Raw genomic sequence first — 21645 nt, 5'->3', positions numbered from 1 at the left:
AAATATTTCCGGGCTTTAATTTTACTCTATTTGCTTTGATTGCAATGGGGCTTTTCTTTGAATAGCTAAGCACCGTATTTCCAAATCTCTTAGGGTGACATATATGAGCAGATAAAAATCTCAGCCATTATTTATTGATAGCTGTTAGCTTCCCTCTCAGAAAGTGATTTTTCACTGATCCTTCCCCAAATTCTAGGAGTTCCTTATTACATTTAGCTATGTACTAACTATAGTCACTACTATATAATAGGTATGAGGTTGAGCCAGATGAAATTGCTGTTGTCTGACCATTTTTGATCTACAAAACCAGTAATTTTATATGCTTCAATCAACACTTTTGCTCTAGTTAAACTGGTAGTGATGTTCCCCTATCATTTGTGTGCCTGCATTCCTACGATTTTGCCCATCTAAAATAATTTTCCTCCTCCCTTCTACTATTCAAACCTATGACTTAACTCCCACTTTCACCTCTCCCACACTCAAAGATATCCATGATCTTTCCAATCTTCATTAAGCAATTGTAAGGATTCTCTCCCATGACCTTTTGTGATACTTTATGTGGATCACAGAATTGAACACTTAATTATAATGTCTTATTTATATTGTGTCTTGCATAGTCTTGTTAATAACTAGGCACTAAATTCTCTGAGAGAGACTATAATAAGCTTTGTAATTAACAATGTATAATTGTGTGAAAATGGGTATGAACTCATATTTCAACTGACTGGGATTTAAATGACATCCTTTTCTGAAGTTGAACGTAATTAAAACTAGGTTATGTACTACTTACGTGCTTGGGTTTTGAGGTCAGGCAAACCTAGATCTATTTCCTTGCTCTGCTATCTGTAAGCTGTATGTTTTTGGGAAGTCACTAAATAGCTTGAAGTCCCTTTTCCTCTTCTGTCAAACCGGGTAATGGTGTCTATACTACTGGGTGATTGTTAGGATTATATGATGAATCTGGATTATACAGACTTTTTTTCTAGAAAATATAACCAAAGCAATATATTTTTCTCAGTGATTTGTGTAAAATCAGGGAAGGAAAGATGATCATGGTGTTTGGTTTAAGAATAAAGAGAACGCAACGTTATAGTTATTTTTATGATAGTATTTTTTGGTTTGACTCAGCTTCCAAATTTCCCAAATTAATACCTAAAAATGGTATGTGTGTATTGTGTGTGTATATACCTATATTGTATTAGTCTGTTCTCAAGTTGTTAATAAAGACATACCCAAGACTGGGTAATTTATAAAGGAAAGAGGTCTAATTGACTCACAGTTCCACATGGCTGGGGAGGACTCATAATCATGGTGGAAGGTGAAGGAGGAGCAAGGTCACTTCTTACATGGCAGCAGGTAAGAGAGCTTGTGTGGAGGAATGCCCGTTTATAAAACCATCAGATCTCATGAGACTTATTCACTACCACACGAACAGTATGGGGGAAACCACCCCCATGATTCAATTATCTCCACCTGTCCCCACCTTTGGCACATGGGTATTACTACAATTCAAGGTGAGGTTTGGGTGGGGACACAGCCAAACCATATCATATATACACACACATATATATACACACACATAAATACACACACATACACATATATACACACATGCTCTTATTACCTGAAAAAAATTCTGATCAATTTATTCTTCTTGAACCTAGAGTTTTTTGTACAGTGGTAAATGCTAGCATTTATTAGGAACTTAATATGTTCCAAGCACTTTTCTAAGTGTATTAGCTTATTTTATCCATATAATAGCAATAAAGTATTTTCTGTTATCCCTACTTTGCAGATGAAAAAATACGTAGGCTATATTTTGAAATAGTGAGAAAAGTAACTAAAGGCATGAGCAAAATTTAATAGACTATGTCTCATAGAAAGTGACTTTATAATTGTAATTAAATTTTAAGTCAGTGTTCTAAATTCTAAATATATTGCTGAAGAGCTGTTAAGGATTATTACCAATATGAGTAAAATGAGTCCAATACGAACAAGGCATAATTTCTAAAAGAATATATATGGATGAAGAAAAATTAACGTGAAATGCAAGTTGTAATTGATCATTGCTTTTGCAGATAATGGTATATAGTCATTCTTTTTTTTTAATTCCCATATTTATTGAACACAAATTGAATATCAGGCATATTTAAATATATTGGTTACTTCTTGCTTGTGCTTTGAAAGAAATTTAAATTATTGCATGAATTTTGATTAAACTGATTACAGAATTTTGAAACACAATGGAACCCAAACTAGGGCCAATGCTCATTTCCTAAATGAACATTTTATGTGCAAACAAACAGCTGCTAGAATCCAACAGAATTTAAAACAAGCTGTTTGTAAATTTTACTGACAGCTGTTTTTGGTGATTTTTGTCAACAGAATTTTCCTGCTTTGCATCACAGCATCCTTTTATTATAGTATCCCCTCAAAGTATAACTTGCTTGCTTTAATCACGTTTACAGAGATTTATGACTTGATGCTTATTCAGTGGTAGAGCTTCTCAACACAAAATGTCAGTGAGCCTGTTATAAATTGCTCCTGGCATTCCTACTCTATCTTTTATTTGGCTGGGAGTATTTCCACCTGAAAGTGATAAATTCCTGTTATAACCACTTTATGTGCTTCAGTAATTACACTGTACAGAAAAACGGGATTTCTACTGAGGTGTCTCCTTAAAAATAGCAAGCAATAAAAGGCAGTGGAATGGGCTGAACTCTGAAGTCTATTGAACAAAAAACAATGACCAGTGAAATACCTGTGTCAGATTGAATTTGATAAATGATCAGGAAGTACAGAAGATACCAAAACCTTTAAAACAACTACTGTAGGGTCATAGTAATGTAAGTATGTCCTTAGACTTGTTACTTTTTTTTTTTTTTTTTTTTTTTTTGAGACAGAGTTTAGCTCTGCCGCCCAGGCTGGAGTGCAGTGGCCGGATCTCAGCTCACTGCAAGCTCCGCCTCCCGGGTTCACGCCATTCTCCTGCCTCAGCCTCCCGAGTAGCTGGGACTACAGGCGCCCGCCACCTCGCCCGGCTAGTTTTTTGTATTTTTTAGTAGAGACGGGGTTTCACCGGGTTAGCCAGGATGGTCTCGATCTCCTGACCTTGTGATCCGCCCGTCTTGGCCTCCCAAAGTGCTGGGATTACAGGCTTGAGCCACCGCGCCCGGCCAGACTTGTTACTTTTAAGCCTGCGACAGAAATTTGGCAAGTGTCCACAAGAATGGAGTTAACATCCTTTCAAAAACAATCTTAAAACATCTAGATGCTTCTAGAGACTTGGGTAATTCTAAACCAAATGCCAAGGTGTACATGACATAGGGACTGAGTTTGTATATACTAGTCAAAGAGACTGTGGCATGCTAAAACGGTTCAGTACAGTACACTGCAGCCAATAAGTTGATCAATACATATACACACAATCGAACTGATTGAAATACGCATTAATCGTGATGATATTCATGGATGGTTTGTTTGCTTCATATACGCTGTCTCTAGTATATAGGACAAAATTACTGTTTTTAATTGCTTAGGCTTTTTTTGTTCTTAAATGAGCAACAAAATGATGTAAATAAAAGATCTTTAAGTTAATGAAACAAAATTATAAACATTTTCATTGTCACATCCTAATATTATACCAACGATGGTGTTAGGAATCAGGTGGATACTTTATCTGAGCTGATACTAAAATAGATTATAATCAGTAAATATGATTTAAGCTTCCTTTCAAGGTTATTGCATTATATTTGCATAGGAATTGCTACTGTAAGTATCTCTTTTCCAATAGCCACAGAATAAGTGGTTCCTGGCTTAGAATATGTACTCTTTCAGAGGATAAATCATAAGCAAGTGTAGCTGGCTTCATGCAACTCAACAATGCCAGTCCTAAAAATGGAAAAATATGTTGTGCACTTACTGTGTTTTAAGCTTTAATATATATATTAAAGTTTAGGACAGTACATTGCAAAGGGATGTCCATTGGTTGTGCTGTACTTCTGGTTTAGGACAGTTTCATAAACTGTAATTCCTTTCTCACCACAACCCTTTGAGTATGAGATTGATATACATTAATCCTAAATTTACAAAAGAAGAAACTAAGTTCCAAGATGGGTTACATAATGCATGAAATTTTAGGAAATGGCAAGGCTAGGATTATAATTTAGTTCCACTTGACTCCAAATCACTGTATACTTAATTACTACTTCACGGAAATAAAACGGAGAAACAAGACTAAACTTTTATGTACACAGGAGGTCCTTGCAGGGAAAACTCTGAAAAAGAAAGGATACCATTTAGTACTTTTCAAAGTGACAAGAGGTCATCGTTCATGTCCTAAACCACGGCTTTACTGAGACCCTGCTGATGGCTGGAGTTACCTGCAGAACTTTTTCTCTGGGACAAGAATTCCAGGATGTTACACATTGTTGGTGTACCCCATGGGAGAAGGAATTTGCCCTTGAAACTCAGGATCCAGGGTTAAGAGGAAGAGTTGGTTCAAAACAAACATCTCATCTCCACTAAAAGCAAAGCACCAGCAAGCTAAGCTGTAGAAGAGCAAGGCTAGAAGGAAGAAAATGGAAGGGGAAGTTGCACATGGGAGAGTAAACCTGCTTATTCTCTGTATGAGTTTCATTATGGCCACTATTAAACAGCTGCCACGAATGTCATGACCCTTTGGGAGAGGGAACAGGACAATGGCAGAAGAAAGGAAGAAAGGAAACTGACAGTAGAAAGAACTCATTGTATCTGCATCATAATTCATTTAATAGCATGGTATGAATACACCAATTATAAATGTCTGGTCCCAAAGCATTTTACCAAAATGTGAAATTTTCATTTACTCTCATCACAGTTAAATTATGCCCTAAGTGTAGTGGCGCACGCCTATAGCCCCAGCCACTCGGGAGGGTGAGGCGTTAGAATTGCTTGAACCCCTTGAACCCAGGAGGCAGAGGTTGCACTGAGCTGAGATTGTGCCACTGCACTCCTGCCTGGGTGACAGAGAAAGACTCGTTGATTATAATGTTCAGTGTTATTCTGTAGTAGATGAAACATTAACAGTACTGATTATAAATAATCATCCTCAATCAGTTACCATTTATTGAGTACTTATGGTGTATCTGATTTTACATTTTATTTAATAATCCTCTTACATCTTATTGAATAGTCCTCCAAATCTATCTGATAAATATTATCCCCATTTTGCAGACAAGGAAACTAATGCTCAGACAGCTTAAGGCTTGGTTTAAATCACTCAATTATTTTAGTGAAAGTGGGATTACAAGTGGAACAATCTGTCTCCTGAAATCCTCAGTTTACTCCATTAACACCATAGTATAGCTCCACGTTTTAACATTTTAAGTTCTCTTTCTTTCTTTGTTTCTTTTTCTTTCTTTCTTTCTTTTTTTTTCTTTAAGACAGTCTTGCTCTGTTGCCCAGGGTGGAGTGCAGTGACACAATCTCGCCTCACTGCAACCTTCACCTCCTGGGTTCAAGCTATCTTTCTGCCTCAGTCTCCCAAGTAACTGGGATTACAGGCACATGCCACCACACCTGGCTAATTTTTATATTTTTAGTAGAGACGGGGTTTCACTATGTTAGCCAGGCTGGCCTTGAACTCCTGACCTCAAGTGATCCACCTGTCTTGGCCTCCCAAAGTGCTGGGATTATAGGTGTGAGCCACCGCGCCCGACCCATTTTAAGTTTTCTAGAATTGGATTTCTCCCACACTCAACAAAGAATAAGCAATGGCTTAACAGGACTAATAAGGACTAACCTCTTAGGTGCCTCTGAGTTTTTTTTTGTTTTTTTTTTTTAAATATTGGTTCATTTGTGTGCTATCATTGTTTTCGTTAAAACACTTAATAAAGCCTTATTTAGCTGTGCTTACTCTAACCAAGTGTGTGATTTTGGCCAAGTCATTTAAACTCCTTGAGCTTTCGTAATTCAGTGGAGCTACAAGGCACAGTGGCTCACACCTGTAATCCCAGCATTTTGGGAGGCTGAGGCGGAAGAATTGCTTGAGGCCAGGAACTCTAGAGCAGCCTGGCCAACATAGAGAGACCCTGTCTCTACAAATAATTTAAAAAAAATTAGCCAGGCATGGTGGGGTGCGCCTGCACAGTGCCCAGCTACTCGGGAGGCTGAGGTGGGAGGGACACTTGAGCCCAGGAGTTCGAAGCTGTAGTGAGCTGAGATCGTACCACTGTACTGCAGCCTGGGCAACAGAGTGAGACCTTGTCTCAAAAAATCCCCCAAAAGACCAAAAACATAATTTACTGGGTCCATTACTAATCAAAAAGATCTGGGTTAATATTCTGCCACTGTTCTTATCTGTGCCTCCATCCTGGGCAAGTATGCTTTTCTTTTTACAAATCTTATTTTTCTTTAAAGATGGGGGTCTTGCTATGTTGCCTAGGCTGGCCTTGAACTCCAGGGCTGAAGTGATTCTCCTGCCTCAGCCTCCCAAGTAGCTAGGACTACAGGCATGTGCTGAGCCCCTTGGGCAAGTAAATTAAGATCTCTGAGCCACACCTGCCTCCTCTTACTAGAAAGCACTTAGTTGTTACAACAAAATACTATAATCTAGATGGTTTAAGCAACAGAGATTTGTCGTATTTCTGGAGGCTAGAAGTCTGAGATTAGGGTGCCAGTATGACTGGGTTTTGGGGAGGGCCCTCTTCTTTTGCATTCTCGCTGTGTCCTCACGTGGGGGAGACAGAGAGAACTCTCTCTTCTTACAAGGTCATTAATTCCATCATAGGGCCTCTGCCCTCATAACCCCACCTAAATCTAATTACCTCCCAAAGGCCTCCTCCAAATACCATCACGCTGGGGTTACAGCTTTTGACATATGAATTTGGGGGTGACACAACAGATACTAATGCCCATTTCATAGAGTCCCGAAAGCACTTAAAGCCGGGGTCTGGCTTGGGTAGAGGTAGTCCAATTATTCAACAAACACCGAGCACCTGCTTGGAGCCAAGCACTGCATGTGCCACATGAAGCTATATTGGGAAATGAGTCACATGCAGCCAGTCTCTGGCCTTTTGGAGGTTTTGAACTAGAAGGGGACACGCACATAATGGTGTGTGTGTATATCTACATACACAGGTGATATGATGCACCTGAGAGAATCTAGTCTAGGAACTACGGAAAGCTTTAAGGAGTGATATTTGAACTGTATTCTGAAGGATGAGGAATGGAGAGGAGGACAATTCCAGGTTCCAAAGTGAATCTTTGTGCAAAAGCCATAGGCAACAAGGTGCAGGGGCTTTTAATGACCTAAGGGAACGCACTGTGGTGTTGGGACCATGATGGCCAGAGGAGGTTTTGACAAGAGGCTAGTCAAAGAGCAGCGAAAAACTTTAAAGAGCTTTAAGGAAGGGAAGTGCCACGATGAGTTTTGTGTTTGGAAATGTTTTAGGCGGCCACACCGCAGTCTTGGAACTGGCTGGGACCTGGATAGACACTTGGATACCAGATAGAAAGCTACGACAGGAAACCAGGCGAGGATGAGGCAACTGAGGATGCTGTGGAGCAGAGACGGAGAGAAAATGGGTGCATTCGAGACAAGATAGGGGGAAAAATGCTAGGACTTGGAAATAAAGTCGGGGGGCGGCAGGGAGGCATGACGAGTTGCTCTGTAGGTCTTACTGTAATCAGTGAAAGATCCGGAGGAGGAAGGTGAACACACTCTCTAACAAAACAAAACAACAACAAAAAAAATTTTTTTTTGAAATTTTATACCAGTCATATTTTAAAAGTAAACCAGATCTTTTCAAACATGCCTTTGAGCTGATATTTGTAACCAGTTAGAATTAGATACAAACTTTTCTTATTTTTACTCAGTTACAATATACGCCACAGGTGGGGTGAGAGGAATCAAAAGGTTGCCTTCTTAGGAACAAAGAGAGTGGTACCTTCAGTATCGTGGGCAAAGCTCTTCCAAGTTCAACAGTAGTCAAAACAGCGCTTTTTATAAATAACACTCAACTAAGTTTCTGGGTTGGTCACTGTTCCAACGATTAAGTTTGGATGAGGGTCCCTGGAGTCATAACCCCGGGCAACGGCGAATAACTTTCCACCTGGACTTCATCCCTCCCGGCAGCCCAGGGCGGCTTCAGGTCCCGCCAGCTCTCCCGCCAACATCATCCTAGCGACTGCGGCCCCGCCCTCAGGCCCCGCCCCTTCGGTCAAGCGGCGTGCGCTGGCGGCCTCGCCCCGGGGCCCGCGCGCCGGGATCACAGTTTCAGCCTTCCTGTCCTGACCCCAGGCCCCCAGGCCCCGCCCCTGGGCCCGGCGCGCCGGGACTTCGGTTTCCCCATCTTGTCCCGCCCCCAGGCCCCGCCCCCTCTGTCCCGCGGCGTGTTCTCGCCGCTCCGCCCCTAGGACCCGCGCGCCGGGACTTTGGCAAGTTTCAGTCCTACGGCCCCGCCCCCTCGGTCCCACGGCTCTCGTGGCCCCGCCCCTGAGCCCCACGCGCCGGGACTTTGGCAAATTTCAGCCTCCAGCCCCAACCCTAGGCCCCGCCCACTCGGCCAGCGGCTGGCTCTCGTGGCCCCGCCCTTGTGCCCCGAGCGTCCCTAGTTTGGGAGCATTTCGGCCGCCGTGCCCCGCCCCGCCCCGCGCGCCCCGCCCCTCTGGCGGCCCGCCGTCCCAGACGCGGGAAGATCTCGGCCGGGTTCGAGTTGCTGGCCGGCAACTTCCCTGTGGTTTCCCGAGACTTGCTTGCCTCCCGTTCCCCGAGGAGCCTTTCGCCCGAAGGCGGGGCGATGCCGGATAATCAGCAGCGGAGGAACCGGCAGCCGAGGGTCCGCTCCGGGAACGAGCCTCCTTCCGCGCCCGCCATGGAGCCGGATGGTCGCGGGGCCTGGGCCCACAGTCGCGCCGCGCTCGACCGTCTGGAGAAGCTGCTGCGCTGCTCGCGTTGGTAAAGACGGAGCCTCGAGGGGGTGGTCGCGAGGGCACGGGTCGCCCAGTTTCTAGAGGCGGGGGAATCTTTTCAAATCTCCCGTTTCCTCCTTCCATTCCCGCGCTACAGTCGCGTGCAGTTAGCACCTGCCCAGGTATATGGTATTAACAACTTCTGCCTCTCATTCACTTTCTTTTTGGGCGACTTTCCAGCCTCCCCTTGCCCTAAATGCAGCTGAAACGGTAGTTTTTGAACTTGAGCGGGCTGAAGCACCGTCTGGAGGTGTGGCTAAAAACATGTTCATCCTGGCCCCGCCTCCAGAGTTTGAATCTGGGGCTGGGGTGGTGCTAAGGCTTCTGCTTTACCTGGCCCTGGATTACCCCGCTGCTTTCCGGGAGCTATAGCGCATTGGGCTGCCGGGCCGCCCCGGAGACCCTCTCAATTAGAAGCAGCTGCCACTCTAAATTAAACTGGCCTTTTTGACATTTTCTCCGTGCTAGCTTTTTCGGGTGGGATGGGATGGAGCATCGGATATCTACCATAGGTGTAGATTGAAGATGGCAGGAAATTTCTCATTTCCTTAGTTTGCTGAAAAGACTATGTCTGGTGTTCCAGCTGTTTATTGTTTTCCTTCCTGCTGTCACACTATGGGAGCCCTCTCAGGGTTTTCATTCCGTCCAGAGGCATTTTCATGAGAGTTACTTCTTGCTTTTTTTCGTGTAGCACTTTCTAGTATACAAACCAAGAAGGTTTGTAAAACCCAAGAAAGGCTTTGTCTCATTTTCATTTCTTCTGAAAAGCATTTTTATTGAGCACTTGCTGTGTGTACAGGTAAGTATTTCTGTATGAAGATCACTGTCAGGTTTTTTGTTATTTGTAGCTGTCAAAAGCATATATTCTTTTTGGACTTTTTTCCCCCTTTGACTTCTAATTTGCAGAACTTAAGTCACTTAGTTGCATAAAGTTTTTTTTTTTTTTTTTTTTTTTTTTTTTGAGACAGAGTCTCGCTCTGTCGCTCAGGCTGGAGTGCAGTGGCAGGATCTTGGCTCACTGCAAACTCCGCCTCCCAGATTCATGCCGTCCTCCTGCCTCACCCTCACGAGTAGCTGGGACTACAGGCGCCCGCCACCACGCCCGGCTATTTTTTTTATTTTTAGTAGAGATGGGGTGTCACCGTGTTAGCCAGGCTGGTCTCCATCTCCTGACCTCGTGATCCGCCCACCTCGGCCTGCCAGGTGCTGGGATTACAGGCGTGAGCCACCGTGCCTGACCGAAATTTTTCTTTAAAAATGAAAAAGACTTAACTGTCAGAGTTTTGCACTTATATTTTCTTTTACGAAAACTTTTAATATCTGTGACAAAATGACATTGCACTTCTTAGAAGAGTGACACTTTTGCTAGAGTGAGTACATGAAGACATTGAGTTGTGTGTTTTCCTGTAGCACATGGGTCATCTGAGAATAGGAAATTTAAAACTGGCACTGCTAGTTGCAATAACAGAAGCATTATAGTTCACATTTTAATAGTCCAACGAAAGTTAGACATTCCATTGGCACATATCTGTATGGAAGCATAGGGCTTCACTTAGACTGTAAAGTCAGAATGCCTGAGTTCAAGTTCTAGCTTTCACACTATTGAGTAGGCCAAGTTATTTATCTCTCTGAGCCTCATTTTCTGCATATGAGTAATACTAATTAGCTTTTCTTGTGAGGGTTCATTAATAATCATAAATTTATTGAGCACCCATAAAGTGCCAGACCCTATTCTGGGTATTGGGGATTTGATAGTGAACAAAGCAGACAATTCCAGCCCTTAGGGAGCTTATATGGAAGACACTAAATGAAATTTTACATGTGTGTAAAGTGTTGAGTTTGGTGGTTGTGATAGAATAAATGATAAATAATGGGTGTCTTCATCTAAAAGAATGTGATGTTTGCTAGCTACATGATTTGGGAGAGTCAAAATAGATAATATATATCAATATATGTTGTCCTGAAAAATAACAAAGCCAGTTTCACTTTTTATCCCCTACCAAATATTTTTCTAGTTTCTAACTGAAGTGGGTGGACAGTAAGAGCCAAAGGAGTGTAAGTAGACATCAGTAACTAGGCCCAGACTTGTAGCATGGCTCATCCATTTGTCTGGAGAATGCTATTGAATGCCATTGATTTTTTTTTTTTTTTTTAATTTATATCCAAACCTCTATGGATGAATTAAATCTTAACTCTTCGAATGCATGTTTCATAGGGATCTGCAAATTTTTTCAGTAAAGGGTCAGATAATTAATATTTTAGGCCTTGCTGCCCACAAATAGTTTTTGTTCTTATTTATTTTTACTTCCCTTTAAAATGTAAAAACCATTCTTTCCTTAAGGGGTGTACAAAAACAGGCTGCTGGCTTGGTTTGGCCCACAGGTAATAGTTGCTAAACTGTCAATAAAGTTTTAATAAACTTAACATCTTAAGTTTAAAAATCCTTTTTGGTGTACAATTTTATATCACATGGGCTGCCTTATTTTTTTTTTTTGGACAAAGTTTCACTCTGTCACCCAGGCCAGAGTGCAGTGGCATTATTTCAGCTCACTGCAACCTCCGTCCCCTGGGTTCAAGCAATTCTCTTGCCTTAGCCTCCTGAGTAGCTGGGACTACAGGTGCATGCCACCATGCCCAGCTAATTTTTGTGTTTTTACTGGAGATGGGATTTCACCACATTGGCCAGGCTGGTCTCAAACTCCTGACCTCAAGTGATCTGCCTACTTCAGCCTCCCAAAGTGCTGGGATTACAGGCTTGGGCCACCATGCCTGGCCTTTACATGGGCTTTAATATTTAGAAATGATTTTGCTTTCCTCTGTAGATGTCTCTGCAACTTTGACACTATCTTTAGTAAAAAAAAAACATGGCCAGCTGCACCTTACTCAAGGAGGAAAAACATTCTTCCTATCTCTGCCTTTGCCCTGGTAGCCACCTGACAGTGCCAGCAAGGAGCAACTGAGAATGGTCTGCTTCTTACATTTGCTACCCTCCATTCAAAGCAGTGTCATATTATTTGAAATTGTGTCAGTATGTCCTTTTACAGAGTTTCAGAGTTCTACCCAGTGGGCTAGTGATTACCCCGATTACCCTCACATTCAGCTTGCAGCTGTCATCTGTCTTGTGTTGCACATGGATCTGTTTTGCAGCCGGCATTACTTGCTGGTGCGGGTGGATTTGTACATAACCGGGCATCCTTTCTTGACCTTTAGCATGAATATGGCTTCAAGGTGAAGCTGACGAAAGTGTTCAAGAGGCCAGATGTGACATTTGTATTAGGACCAAGCCTCACAACCAGATAGAAGCTATTTAAGGATTTGGAAAAATGAGACAGGAAGACCATATTATTTGAGAGGCTGGCAGAAAGCACAATAATAATGTGTTCCTAAAGGAAGCAGGAAATGATAATAGGAGCTACAGTGTAGAAGCCCCAGGTGTCATTTAACACTGTTTTGTGAATTAATAGGTACCTCTTGGCATATTTTTTAGGGTGAGAGTGGGATTAGACATCTTTGACAATCGTAACTTGGGCCATTTTAATCAACTTTTAATGAAAAGTTAGAATCTTTTAACCTTTATGATAGGTGTGTATATATATATATATATATTTTTTTTTTTTTCTGAATTCATATTTAAGAGGTGATCAAGCTTAATTTTGTATTCTCTTATACTTTAAGGCAGCATGATGTACATGTTAAGAGCGTGGATCTGGAGTCATATTCCCTGGGTTCAAATCCTGGCTCCGTTATTTAGGTTATTTTATCTTTTTATGCTTCCTTTTCTTCATCTGCAAAAAATGAGTTGATGTTCATAAGATACCTTGAGCAGTGTCTGTTATTACTAAATGCTGTATGAATATTTGTAAAATAAAGGATAGGTTTTCTGACTCCAGGTTCAGCTTTTGCCTTTCATCATGAGTTTTGAATGTTCAGAGGCATTCTCACAGCGCAGTGATCCCCAAATGGAATGACTTCTCCGTGGCACTGGTTATTCATTAGAATAACAGGAAATCACTGAGACACTGCATAAGGGGTGGTAAGGTGATGCATTTTCTACTTGAGTGTATGCTTAATTGTAAAATATATACAAGTTTAGGGAAAATTGTGCAGATCGACCTGGTGCTGAGAAGAGTACTTGGGTGGGGCCAGTGGAAGGAAGCTTCGTAGGCTTTTAAATTGAGATATGAATAGGTTTTCTTTTTTCTGAGACAGAGTTTCCCTCTGTCACCCAGGCTGGAGTGCAGTGGCGTGATCTCGACTCACTGCAACCTCCGCCTCCTGGGTTCAAGTGATTCTCCTGCCTCAGCCTTTGAGAAGCTGGGATTACAGGTGAGCGCCACCACACCTGGCTAATTTTTGTATTTTTAGTAGACACGGGGTTTCACCATGTTGGTTAGGCTGGTCTCGAACTCATGACCTTGTGATCCGCCCTCCCTGGCCTCCCACAGTGCTAGGATTACAGGCGTGAGCCACCACACACAGCTGAGATATGAATAGATTTTAAAAATGGAGCCAGGTTGCGATGGTGGGTGTTATTAGCAAATAACTAGCTATAAAGAATTGTAGGATAAAGGGGGACTGGGTCAGGTAAGCAGAGAGTTAAGACAGGGTCAAATCAGTGATTAATAGCCTAACAACAGAAAACTCAATTGGTTTACATGGTTAACTCCTAAAGAGAGCAATTTGTGTAGCTTTCCTGGACTCTGGTTCCTCATCTATAAAATGAGGAAAATGAACTCGTTGATTTGTAAAGTTCTCTCCAGTTTGCAGATTTCATAGTTATTTGTGTCCACTGGATGAAGTTTAACATACATACAGAAAAGGCACAAGTCATTGGTGTTCAGCTTGTATCATATCTTCCAAATTAGAATTTATTTGTGATATTTATTTATGGAATATTTTGAATGATGTCTGTCTCCTTCAATTATATATTTAGTAAAGCTAGGTTTACGTTTGTAGCCACAGTGCCAGACACATGGTTTCTTAGTGTATGTTAATTAATGTATGAAAGAACTTAGGTTAAGGTAGGATCACGTTTGAAGGGCCTTTGCAAGTGGTTTCCAGAAGGACCTAGTTAATTTACATGAATTGCTAAGAATCCCCTATAGGTTCCATGTCATTATCCATATACTTTACTTGTTAAACACTTTATTCTTCTAAAGATAAACACAAGAAAAATTGTTTAATTGGCTTGGTGAGCCTGCACATTTAGATGTTCAACATGTTGGTCCACACTTTAAAATTACCTTGAGGATTCTTTCAAATGTAAGAGCATTGTGGGAGCTGTTTTGCCTCATATTAATAGCAGTTGATATCTCATGGAAACATAGGCGAGCCATTCTATTAAGAATAACAAGATTCTATAATACCGATCTGCCTCGGTATTATAATCTCAGATGAATTTACTTTTCTTTTTTTCTTTTCAAAGAAAATTTTATATCAGTAAGAACTTCTTTTAAAAAGAAATGTTCTCACTATTTAATTCTTCCCTAAGTTATCCTCTGACAGCACTGATCTTTCTAAATCAACTACATGTAAAGTTACAGAAGTATGACTGTAGATGGGGAAAATAGAGTAGCTGAATTTTCAAGGTACAGAAATCCTGTTACCATGCAAATGTCTTTTCTTATCTGTGTGGACTTTTTCTATCTAATATATATGTATATCAAACAGAAAATAGGTTAAGGATAAAATGGAATTGTTAATACAAATGCATTTTTGTATATAGGCTTCCATTTGGTTCATTCTCTAAGAACTTATTGAAATCCTGCAGTTAATCTAGCACCATGCTAGTTACATAATGGTGGGTTGGGGAGCTCAGAAAAAATGAAAGTAAGATCTCTTGTCTGTAGGACTGGAGTCTATTTCAAGAAAAGAAAAATAGAAAATCAGTAAGTTAAAATACAGCTGCTCCTGAACTTGAGATTGGGTTATGTCTGGATCAACCCATTGTAAGTTAAAAATATTGTATGTCAAAAATATATTTAATATACCTAACCTGCCAAACATCACAGCATAGCCCAGCCTACCTTAAACGTGCCTAGAACACTAACATTAGCTCAGTTGGGTTAAATCATCTAACACAAAGCCTATTTTATAATAGAGTGTTTAATAGCTCATGTAATTTATTTGAATACCATACTGAAAGTGAAAAACAGAATGACTTCCTGCTGTGGCCCAGCATTGTACTGCATATTGCTAGTCTGGGAAAAGATAAAAATTCAAAGTGTGGTTTCTATTGAATGTGTATTACGTTTGCAGGATAATAAAGCTGAAAACTTGTGAGTCGAACCATTGAAAGTCAGGGATCATCTGTACAAAATATTTTGTTTTCAAGCCTGGGCAACATGATGAAACCCCACCTCTACAAAAAATTAGTCAGTTGTGGTGGTGTGCACCTGTAGTCTCAGCTACTTGGGAGGCTGAGATGGGAGGATTTCTTCAGCTCAGGAGTTCAAAGCTTAGTGAGCTGTGATCGTGCCACTGTACTCCAGCCTAGGTGACAGAGCAATATCTTGTCTCAAAAAAACAAAAACAACCCCACCCCCGCCAAATATTTGGTTTTCAACATTGAATCCCAGAGCCCCAACTAGATGCTGTCTCTCTTCTTTGTAACTTTAGAGCATTTTGTACATCTTTTAAGTCATATTAATTTGGTTTATATGATTAATCAGCCAGATTATAAGTCCTTCAGAAAAGAGTGGAACATAGTCAAATTTGTTCTTCAAATGTTTACATGGCATGAATTTTGCAGAAGTGATGGCTAGAGACTAAAATCCAAGAATTCCTGTGCTAACTGGTTTAGTGTCATGTTTATTATATCATCCTGAACCGTGTTTGGGTAATGTCTTGGCTTGAGTAGTTGCTGGGGAGAAGGAACTGTATTCGAGGCTGGGGAGCATGACCTGAGTGAAATCATGGGGTTGGAGTCGGACACAGGCAAATTAAAGTTGTAAGAGACACTGGCCTGACCACAGCAGAGTTTTTGTTGAGGAGCAATGACAGAAAAGGTTGCATGGCTTAGGTGATACAGATCGTGAAGAACTTTTTAATAGTAAATTTCTTAAAATGGTAAACAGTATGTGAAAAGAATTAAAATAACACAGTATGTGGCCATTCAGTATTTGTTAAATGAACGACAGATAAGTGTGAATCTTCTTCAGTAACTCATAATTATCAATTTCTTGTGTATCCTCCAATAAGTTCTGTGTTCATATAAGCATTGTACTGCCCCAGATAAGCGGACACTAAACACCGTGTAGTTGTTGCATGAGTCATTTAACCATTTCCTTATTGGAAAAATTTAGGTTGTTTGTGGTCTTTTGCTGTAACAAGCGGTCCTGGAGTGATATTGATATCATGTGCCTTTACATTTAAAATGTTTTTAAATAAAGTTATACATGTACATAGTTGACAGAGTCAACAGGACAGACTATTAATGAAAACATTGTTTGATTCATCCTTCATCACCTCTGAGTTCTATGCATCAGAAACATCTTTTGTCTTTTTTTTAGTTTTACAAACATATACCTCTACATTTCCAAATATGTTTATATTGCTATTTCTTGTTTTTTTTTCTCTTCCCATTTTAGACGTTATTAACTTCTTAACTACTCTCAAAGATGAATTTTCTTACTCCTGTTAATTTTGACAGTGAAAGTTGAGTGGATATAGAATTCAAAGTAAAAATAATTTTCAATAATTATTTTGAAGGCGTCATTCCACAGTTCTGTAGCATCTCTTATTACCCTTGAGAAGTCTTATGGTATCCTGTTTCCTTGTTAAAATATATATATGACATTTAATTTTGTTATTTCTTAATCTCTGGAAGCTTTTAGAATCTTGTCTAGATATCTTTGGTGTTTGAAAGTTTCATTTTTGCGAGGATCTAGTGTTGCTGAAGAATAAATTCGTGGCAGTGGAATAGCTGAGTTAACGTTGGATGCATTTATATTCTTGATAGGTATCTCCTAGTTGCAATAATTTAAAAAAATTTTTTTTCTAAAGATACGTGTTCCTGCTACATTGTCCAGGCTGGAGCCCAGTGGCTATTCACAGGCACGATCATGACACGGTATACCTTGAACTCCTGGGCTCAAGTGATCCTCCTGCCTCAGCCTCGTGAGTAGCTGGGATTGCAGGCCTGCACTCGGCTGAAAATGTTTTTATTCCAGTATATCTTAGCTGAGCACTAGCCATCCTCACGAAGTCTGACTTTGGCACAGATGAGTTCACCTTTTGAGCTTTTCCATTGAAATTCTTCTGAATTTGGCACTCCCTTCTCTCTCAGCTTGGCTCACACACTTTCTTCCTTGTTCCCATCCCCAGTACACACAAGTGCACATACTTCTCATTCACATTTCCATTATCTTTCGTTATCTATTAACAGCAACACAAATATATATTCTAGCTCACTAGTTAGAATAATTAGTACTACTGATCAGTTATTCCCACATATTAAATCATTACTAATAGGTGATAACATCTGATTGCTAGAGTGAAGGTTACAAACTATAGCTAAAGAGTTCAGTCATCTTAGGAAGGAAATTTAAAGTTGAAAACCAGAGTCAAGGCATTGAGTCAAGTATTGCCAGAGAAAGCCAGAAGGCTACGGACTGCATCCTGGGGGTATGCCTACATGGAGAGGTAGGAGAAGCAGCTAAGGAAATGCTGAAATAGGCAGATAAATGTGTATTAAAATATGAAAATTCGGTGGAAGGAAAGGTTTCGGGAAAGAAGATGAGATCAGTGTTATTTCCCAGAGTGGTCAGAGAGAAAGGGACCAAAAATGCTTTGGAGAACAGTTTCAGCAGAGTGGAGGGAGTTAAAGCTAGGCAGGTGAGGAGATGGGAGTAACTGGTATAGAGCACTCATTTGAGAACTTTTATCTGTTCAAGAAAGGGAAGAGATGGAGCAGCAGGTAGAATGGGAGGTATGATCAAAACTGTTTTTTTTCTGCATTGAAGGAGAGATTACCTGTTCCTGTGTAAATGCAAATGAGAGAAGAAAGGCAACTATTTTGAATATATAGTGCTTTGGGAGGCAGGAAAGATATGGGAACTAGAGAGAGCAGCACATTTTAGGAAGAGTGACTAAAGGAGATTGAAATTTCCTCTGAGACTGTTGGAAGGGGTATGATGACTGGTGAAAAGATAAAAATGTATTTAGGTGGTAAAAAACCTACACCATTAAGTTCCAGTAAAGTTAATGAGATGAGGAAGCATAGAGATTGTTTTGTATAGCCATCTATTCATTTGTTTGTTTATTTATGGAATATCTAACACATGACTTTGGTAGAGATAGAAAAATGAAGAGGCTGCCGAATGTTATGTTATGTTATGTTATGTTATGTTATGTTATGTTATTGTTTTGAGACAGAGTCTGGCTCTGTCACCCAGGCTGGAGTGCAGGGGTGTAATCTCGGCTCACCTCAACCTGTGCCTACTGGGTTCAAGTGGTTCTTGTGCCTCAGCCTCCCAAGTTGCTAGGATTACAGGCGTGCACTACCATGCCTGGCTAATTTTTATATTTTTAAATTTTTATTTATTTATTTTTGAGACAGGGTCTCGCTGTGTCACTCAGGCTGGAGTGCAGTGGCTCAGTCTTGGCTCAGTGCATCCTCCAACTTCCAGGTTCAAGTGATTCTTATGCCTCAGCCTCCCAAGTTGCTGGGATTACAAGCATGCACCACCACATCTGGCTAATTTTTGTATTTTTAGTAGAGACAGGGTTTCAGCACATTGCCCAGGCCGGTCGAGTTCCTGGCCTCAAGTGATCCTCTCGCCTCGGCCTCCCAAAGTGTTGGGATTACAGGCATGAGCCACAGTACCCAGTTGCTACCAAATGAATTTATAGAGAGAAGTTTATACATCTTTCTTTCTCTTTCTCTCTCCTTCCTTCCCTCCTTCCGTCTGTCTGTCTTTCTGTCTTTCTTTCTTTCCTTCTTTCTTTTCTTTCTTTCTTTTTATAGTGGTTATTCACAGCCTGAGTAGGCAAGGAAGAAGTAGGCTCTGGGGCCTATCTAGCATTATAGATTGGCATCCATGGGTGTCTAAGAGGTCAGCACAATTAGGTAGTGGAGAAGGCGGCTTGGAAATAGTTAACTCTGGCCTGGGCTGGATACGGAATCGGAATCCAAGGTGCTCAGAAACTGAATGGAATTTTTTCAAGGTAGAGAGCAACCTGAAGGTGGAGGTTTGGCCAGGGCGATGTAATAAAAGAAAGGAAGGATATTGTGATAGGAGGAGCTTGCCACGAAATAGAATTCAGTACACTTGATGGAGAAAAGGAGGTTAGGTTTGGTAGGTCAAATAACAAAAATTATAGGCGCAGTATGAGTGTTAAAAGAGATCATGTTAATTGGCAGAGTCACAAGTTGTATTTTTATCAGTACTTTGTACATATTGTGATACAAAAATCAGGCATGGTGAGTTTTTAAAAAGTAATAGGTTTTGTAATGTCAGTGAGCACCATTTTCAGTATCTTGAGAATAACATTGTGGGCGTGTACTCTGTTTTTAGCAGTCTTTCTGAAAAGCTCAATTTCACTTGAATGTTCATATCTATTAAGATGTACAGTGTGATACTTTCAATCTTGCAAGAAATGTGGAGAATTGTTTTTCTTGATATGTGCTATGTGTACAGAGGTAATTTGATAATAATGGTGTAAATACCTAAAGGTTTTAGAGTTAGTATAATAAACCAAGCACAAAAAGTGCTCATCATTTAAAAAGCTTTACTTCTCTGGGTACATTACATCCACTGAGTAAAATGTCTTGGTGTATACTTATTAGTATCATTACCTTCTTAGGATTAACAAATGTAGCAGGTATTTTGATGGACAGTAGTAGGAATATTTTGTTTCTGTGCCTCTTTGCTGACTGCAGGGAACTTCATTCTGTCTGCAGACAGACTGCCAATCTGATGATTTCTGTTTACATTTGCTTAAAGAACAATTAACTTTCTGTGAACTGAAAGAATGGCTGCATTTTTCACAATATAGCTGAAAAATGGGTGGCTACTTTACCATAGTAAGAAGCACATGTTTTTTTAAATGGGAAACCGTGGTGTCTTACAGTCAAAATGACCAGATGTCCTGGTTTGTCTGGGACAGTCCTGGTTTATTCTTATTGTCCCAGTATCCTATTCAGTGATGACTCCTCTTCACTCTCAGTTTTCTCATTTGGACAATACGTTATATGGTCATTCTATGTGTGGGTGACATTTTGAGGTATATGATCTACACTTCAGGGGAAGATACACCTTAGTAGTTGCAAAGAAGCAGCCAGTAGTTGGTTTTGCCTCAAGAGGTTTAGGGACACTTGAACAAAATTGTTCCTTTCTCCAACTTTCTTTGGTAGTTACTATTTAAAATCAGCAGGTATGTTATGGCATAATATTTAACCAAGGAGTAACAGCCTTTCAAATATTCATCCTTAATACCTTCTGCTTTGAGAAAGTGAGAAATATGGTAGTGTTGGGCCTTGGATGAAGTATTGGGTATGAAATGTTTATTTAACAATGACTCAAGTCTTGATTGTTTTAATTTCTTCAAACAGCACTAACATTCTGAGAGAGCCTGTGTGCTTAGGAGGATGTGAGCACATCTTCTGTAGGTAAGTAATTGTGGCTTGATGTATATAGTACAACTGTATTTTTTACTAGATAACAGTCATGTAATTTTGTTGATAATAATGGTACTTGATATTTGTGTAACTTTCAAAGTCTGCAGAGTCACCTACTGTATGTTATCTTAGTTTGGTCTTTAAAACTGTGTCTTAATTTACAAATAAGAAAACCAAAGCTCGAAGAGGATGACTTGTCCAAAGTTACAAAGCTTAGCAGACAGCTTCGCCAAATTTGAGGAAAGAAAATAATACTGTTTAGATGATTCAAATAGGTGTTTTAAAATTTTCTAGTTAAGTTTTGAATCTAGACTCAAAATTATGGAAGTATAGTTCTTATGGTTATTATATTAGTTTCCTAAGTCTGCCATAGCAACTGAACCAAAAACTGGGTGAACAGAAGCTTAGAAGAACAGAAGCATATTGTCTCTCTGGTTCTGTAGGCTGGGAGTCCAAGATCAAGATGATGATAGGGTTGGTTCCTTCTGTGGGCTACGAGGGAGAATCTGCTCCATGCCTTTCCCCTAGCAATCTTTGCTGTTCCTTGACTTGGCGATGCATCACTCCGGTCTTTGCTTTCGTGTACACCTGGCATTCTTCCTTGAGTGCATGCTTCTCTCTGTTTCAAATTTCCCCTTTTTATAAGAATACCAATTATATTGGATAAAGGCTTACCCTAATGATCTCATCTTAACTTGATCATCTAGATCCCCTGTTTCCAAATTGGGTCACATTCACAGTTACTGAGGGGTGAAGACTCAAACATCTTTTGGGGGGACACAATTCAATGCATAACAGTTATTGTGAAATTATATCCATGTGACGGCCCTGGCTTATAGGTGAGAAGATTAGATTTTTATCTCTTATTTCTTGTTCAGGAGAAATCAGTTGAGAGATTAAGTGTCTTAGTTTAATTGCCTATGAGACAGGGAAAATATAGTCTCCTTTGAATTAATCTTTTAATTATTTCCAGTTATGAGTATGTTACTGTCTTGCATGAATAAACTGCATCCGGAAATTTGAACATATATGAAAATAACCTTGTGTATTACTTCATGGGCTAAGGTCGTCTG

General features: G+C 40.3%; 1 protein-coding gene and 1 long non-coding RNA gene across 7 annotated transcripts in view; one reads left to right on the top strand and one right to left on the bottom strand.

Moving 5' to 3' along the window:
* LOC112636209 overlaps positions 1 to 8604 on the bottom strand; it is a 160510-nt gene extending 151906 nt beyond the window's left edge. Inside the window, exon 1 of the long non-coding RNA XR_003122144.1 lies at positions 7929 to 8604. This is a non-coding gene — a long non-coding RNA (uncharacterized LOC112636209). The remainder of the gene's footprint in view (positions 1 to 7928) is intronic.
* A 40-nt stretch (positions 8605 to 8644) lies between these two features.
* The window catches only part of BARD1 (BRCA1 associated RING domain 1), an 84956-nt gene continuing 71955 nt past the window's right edge, over positions 8645 to 21645 (top strand). For 3 of the 6 annotated variants that reach the window (XM_025404423.1, XM_025404421.1, XM_025404419.1), the window contains exon 1: positions 8652 to 8938. In XM_025404423.1, the coding sequence (XP_025260208.1) occupies positions 8781 to 8938 (158 nt within the window). In that variant the 5' untranslated portion in view covers positions 8652 to 8780. Of the gene's footprint in view, positions 8939 to 20506; positions 20564 to 21645 lie in introns of all 6 variants that reach the window. The other 3 variants (XM_025404418.1, XM_025404424.1, XM_025404422.1) reach the window with 3 other exon arrangements.

Source organism: Theropithecus gelada, chromosome 12 (genome assembly GCF_003255815.1).
Source record: "Theropithecus gelada isolate Dixy chromosome 12, Tgel_1.0, whole genome shotgun sequence".
Taxonomy (NCBI): domain Eukaryota; kingdom Metazoa; phylum Chordata; class Mammalia; order Primates; family Cercopithecidae; genus Theropithecus; species Theropithecus gelada.
Note: the sequence above shows the minus strand (reverse complement) of the source record. Positions and strands in the feature narration are given on the sequence as shown.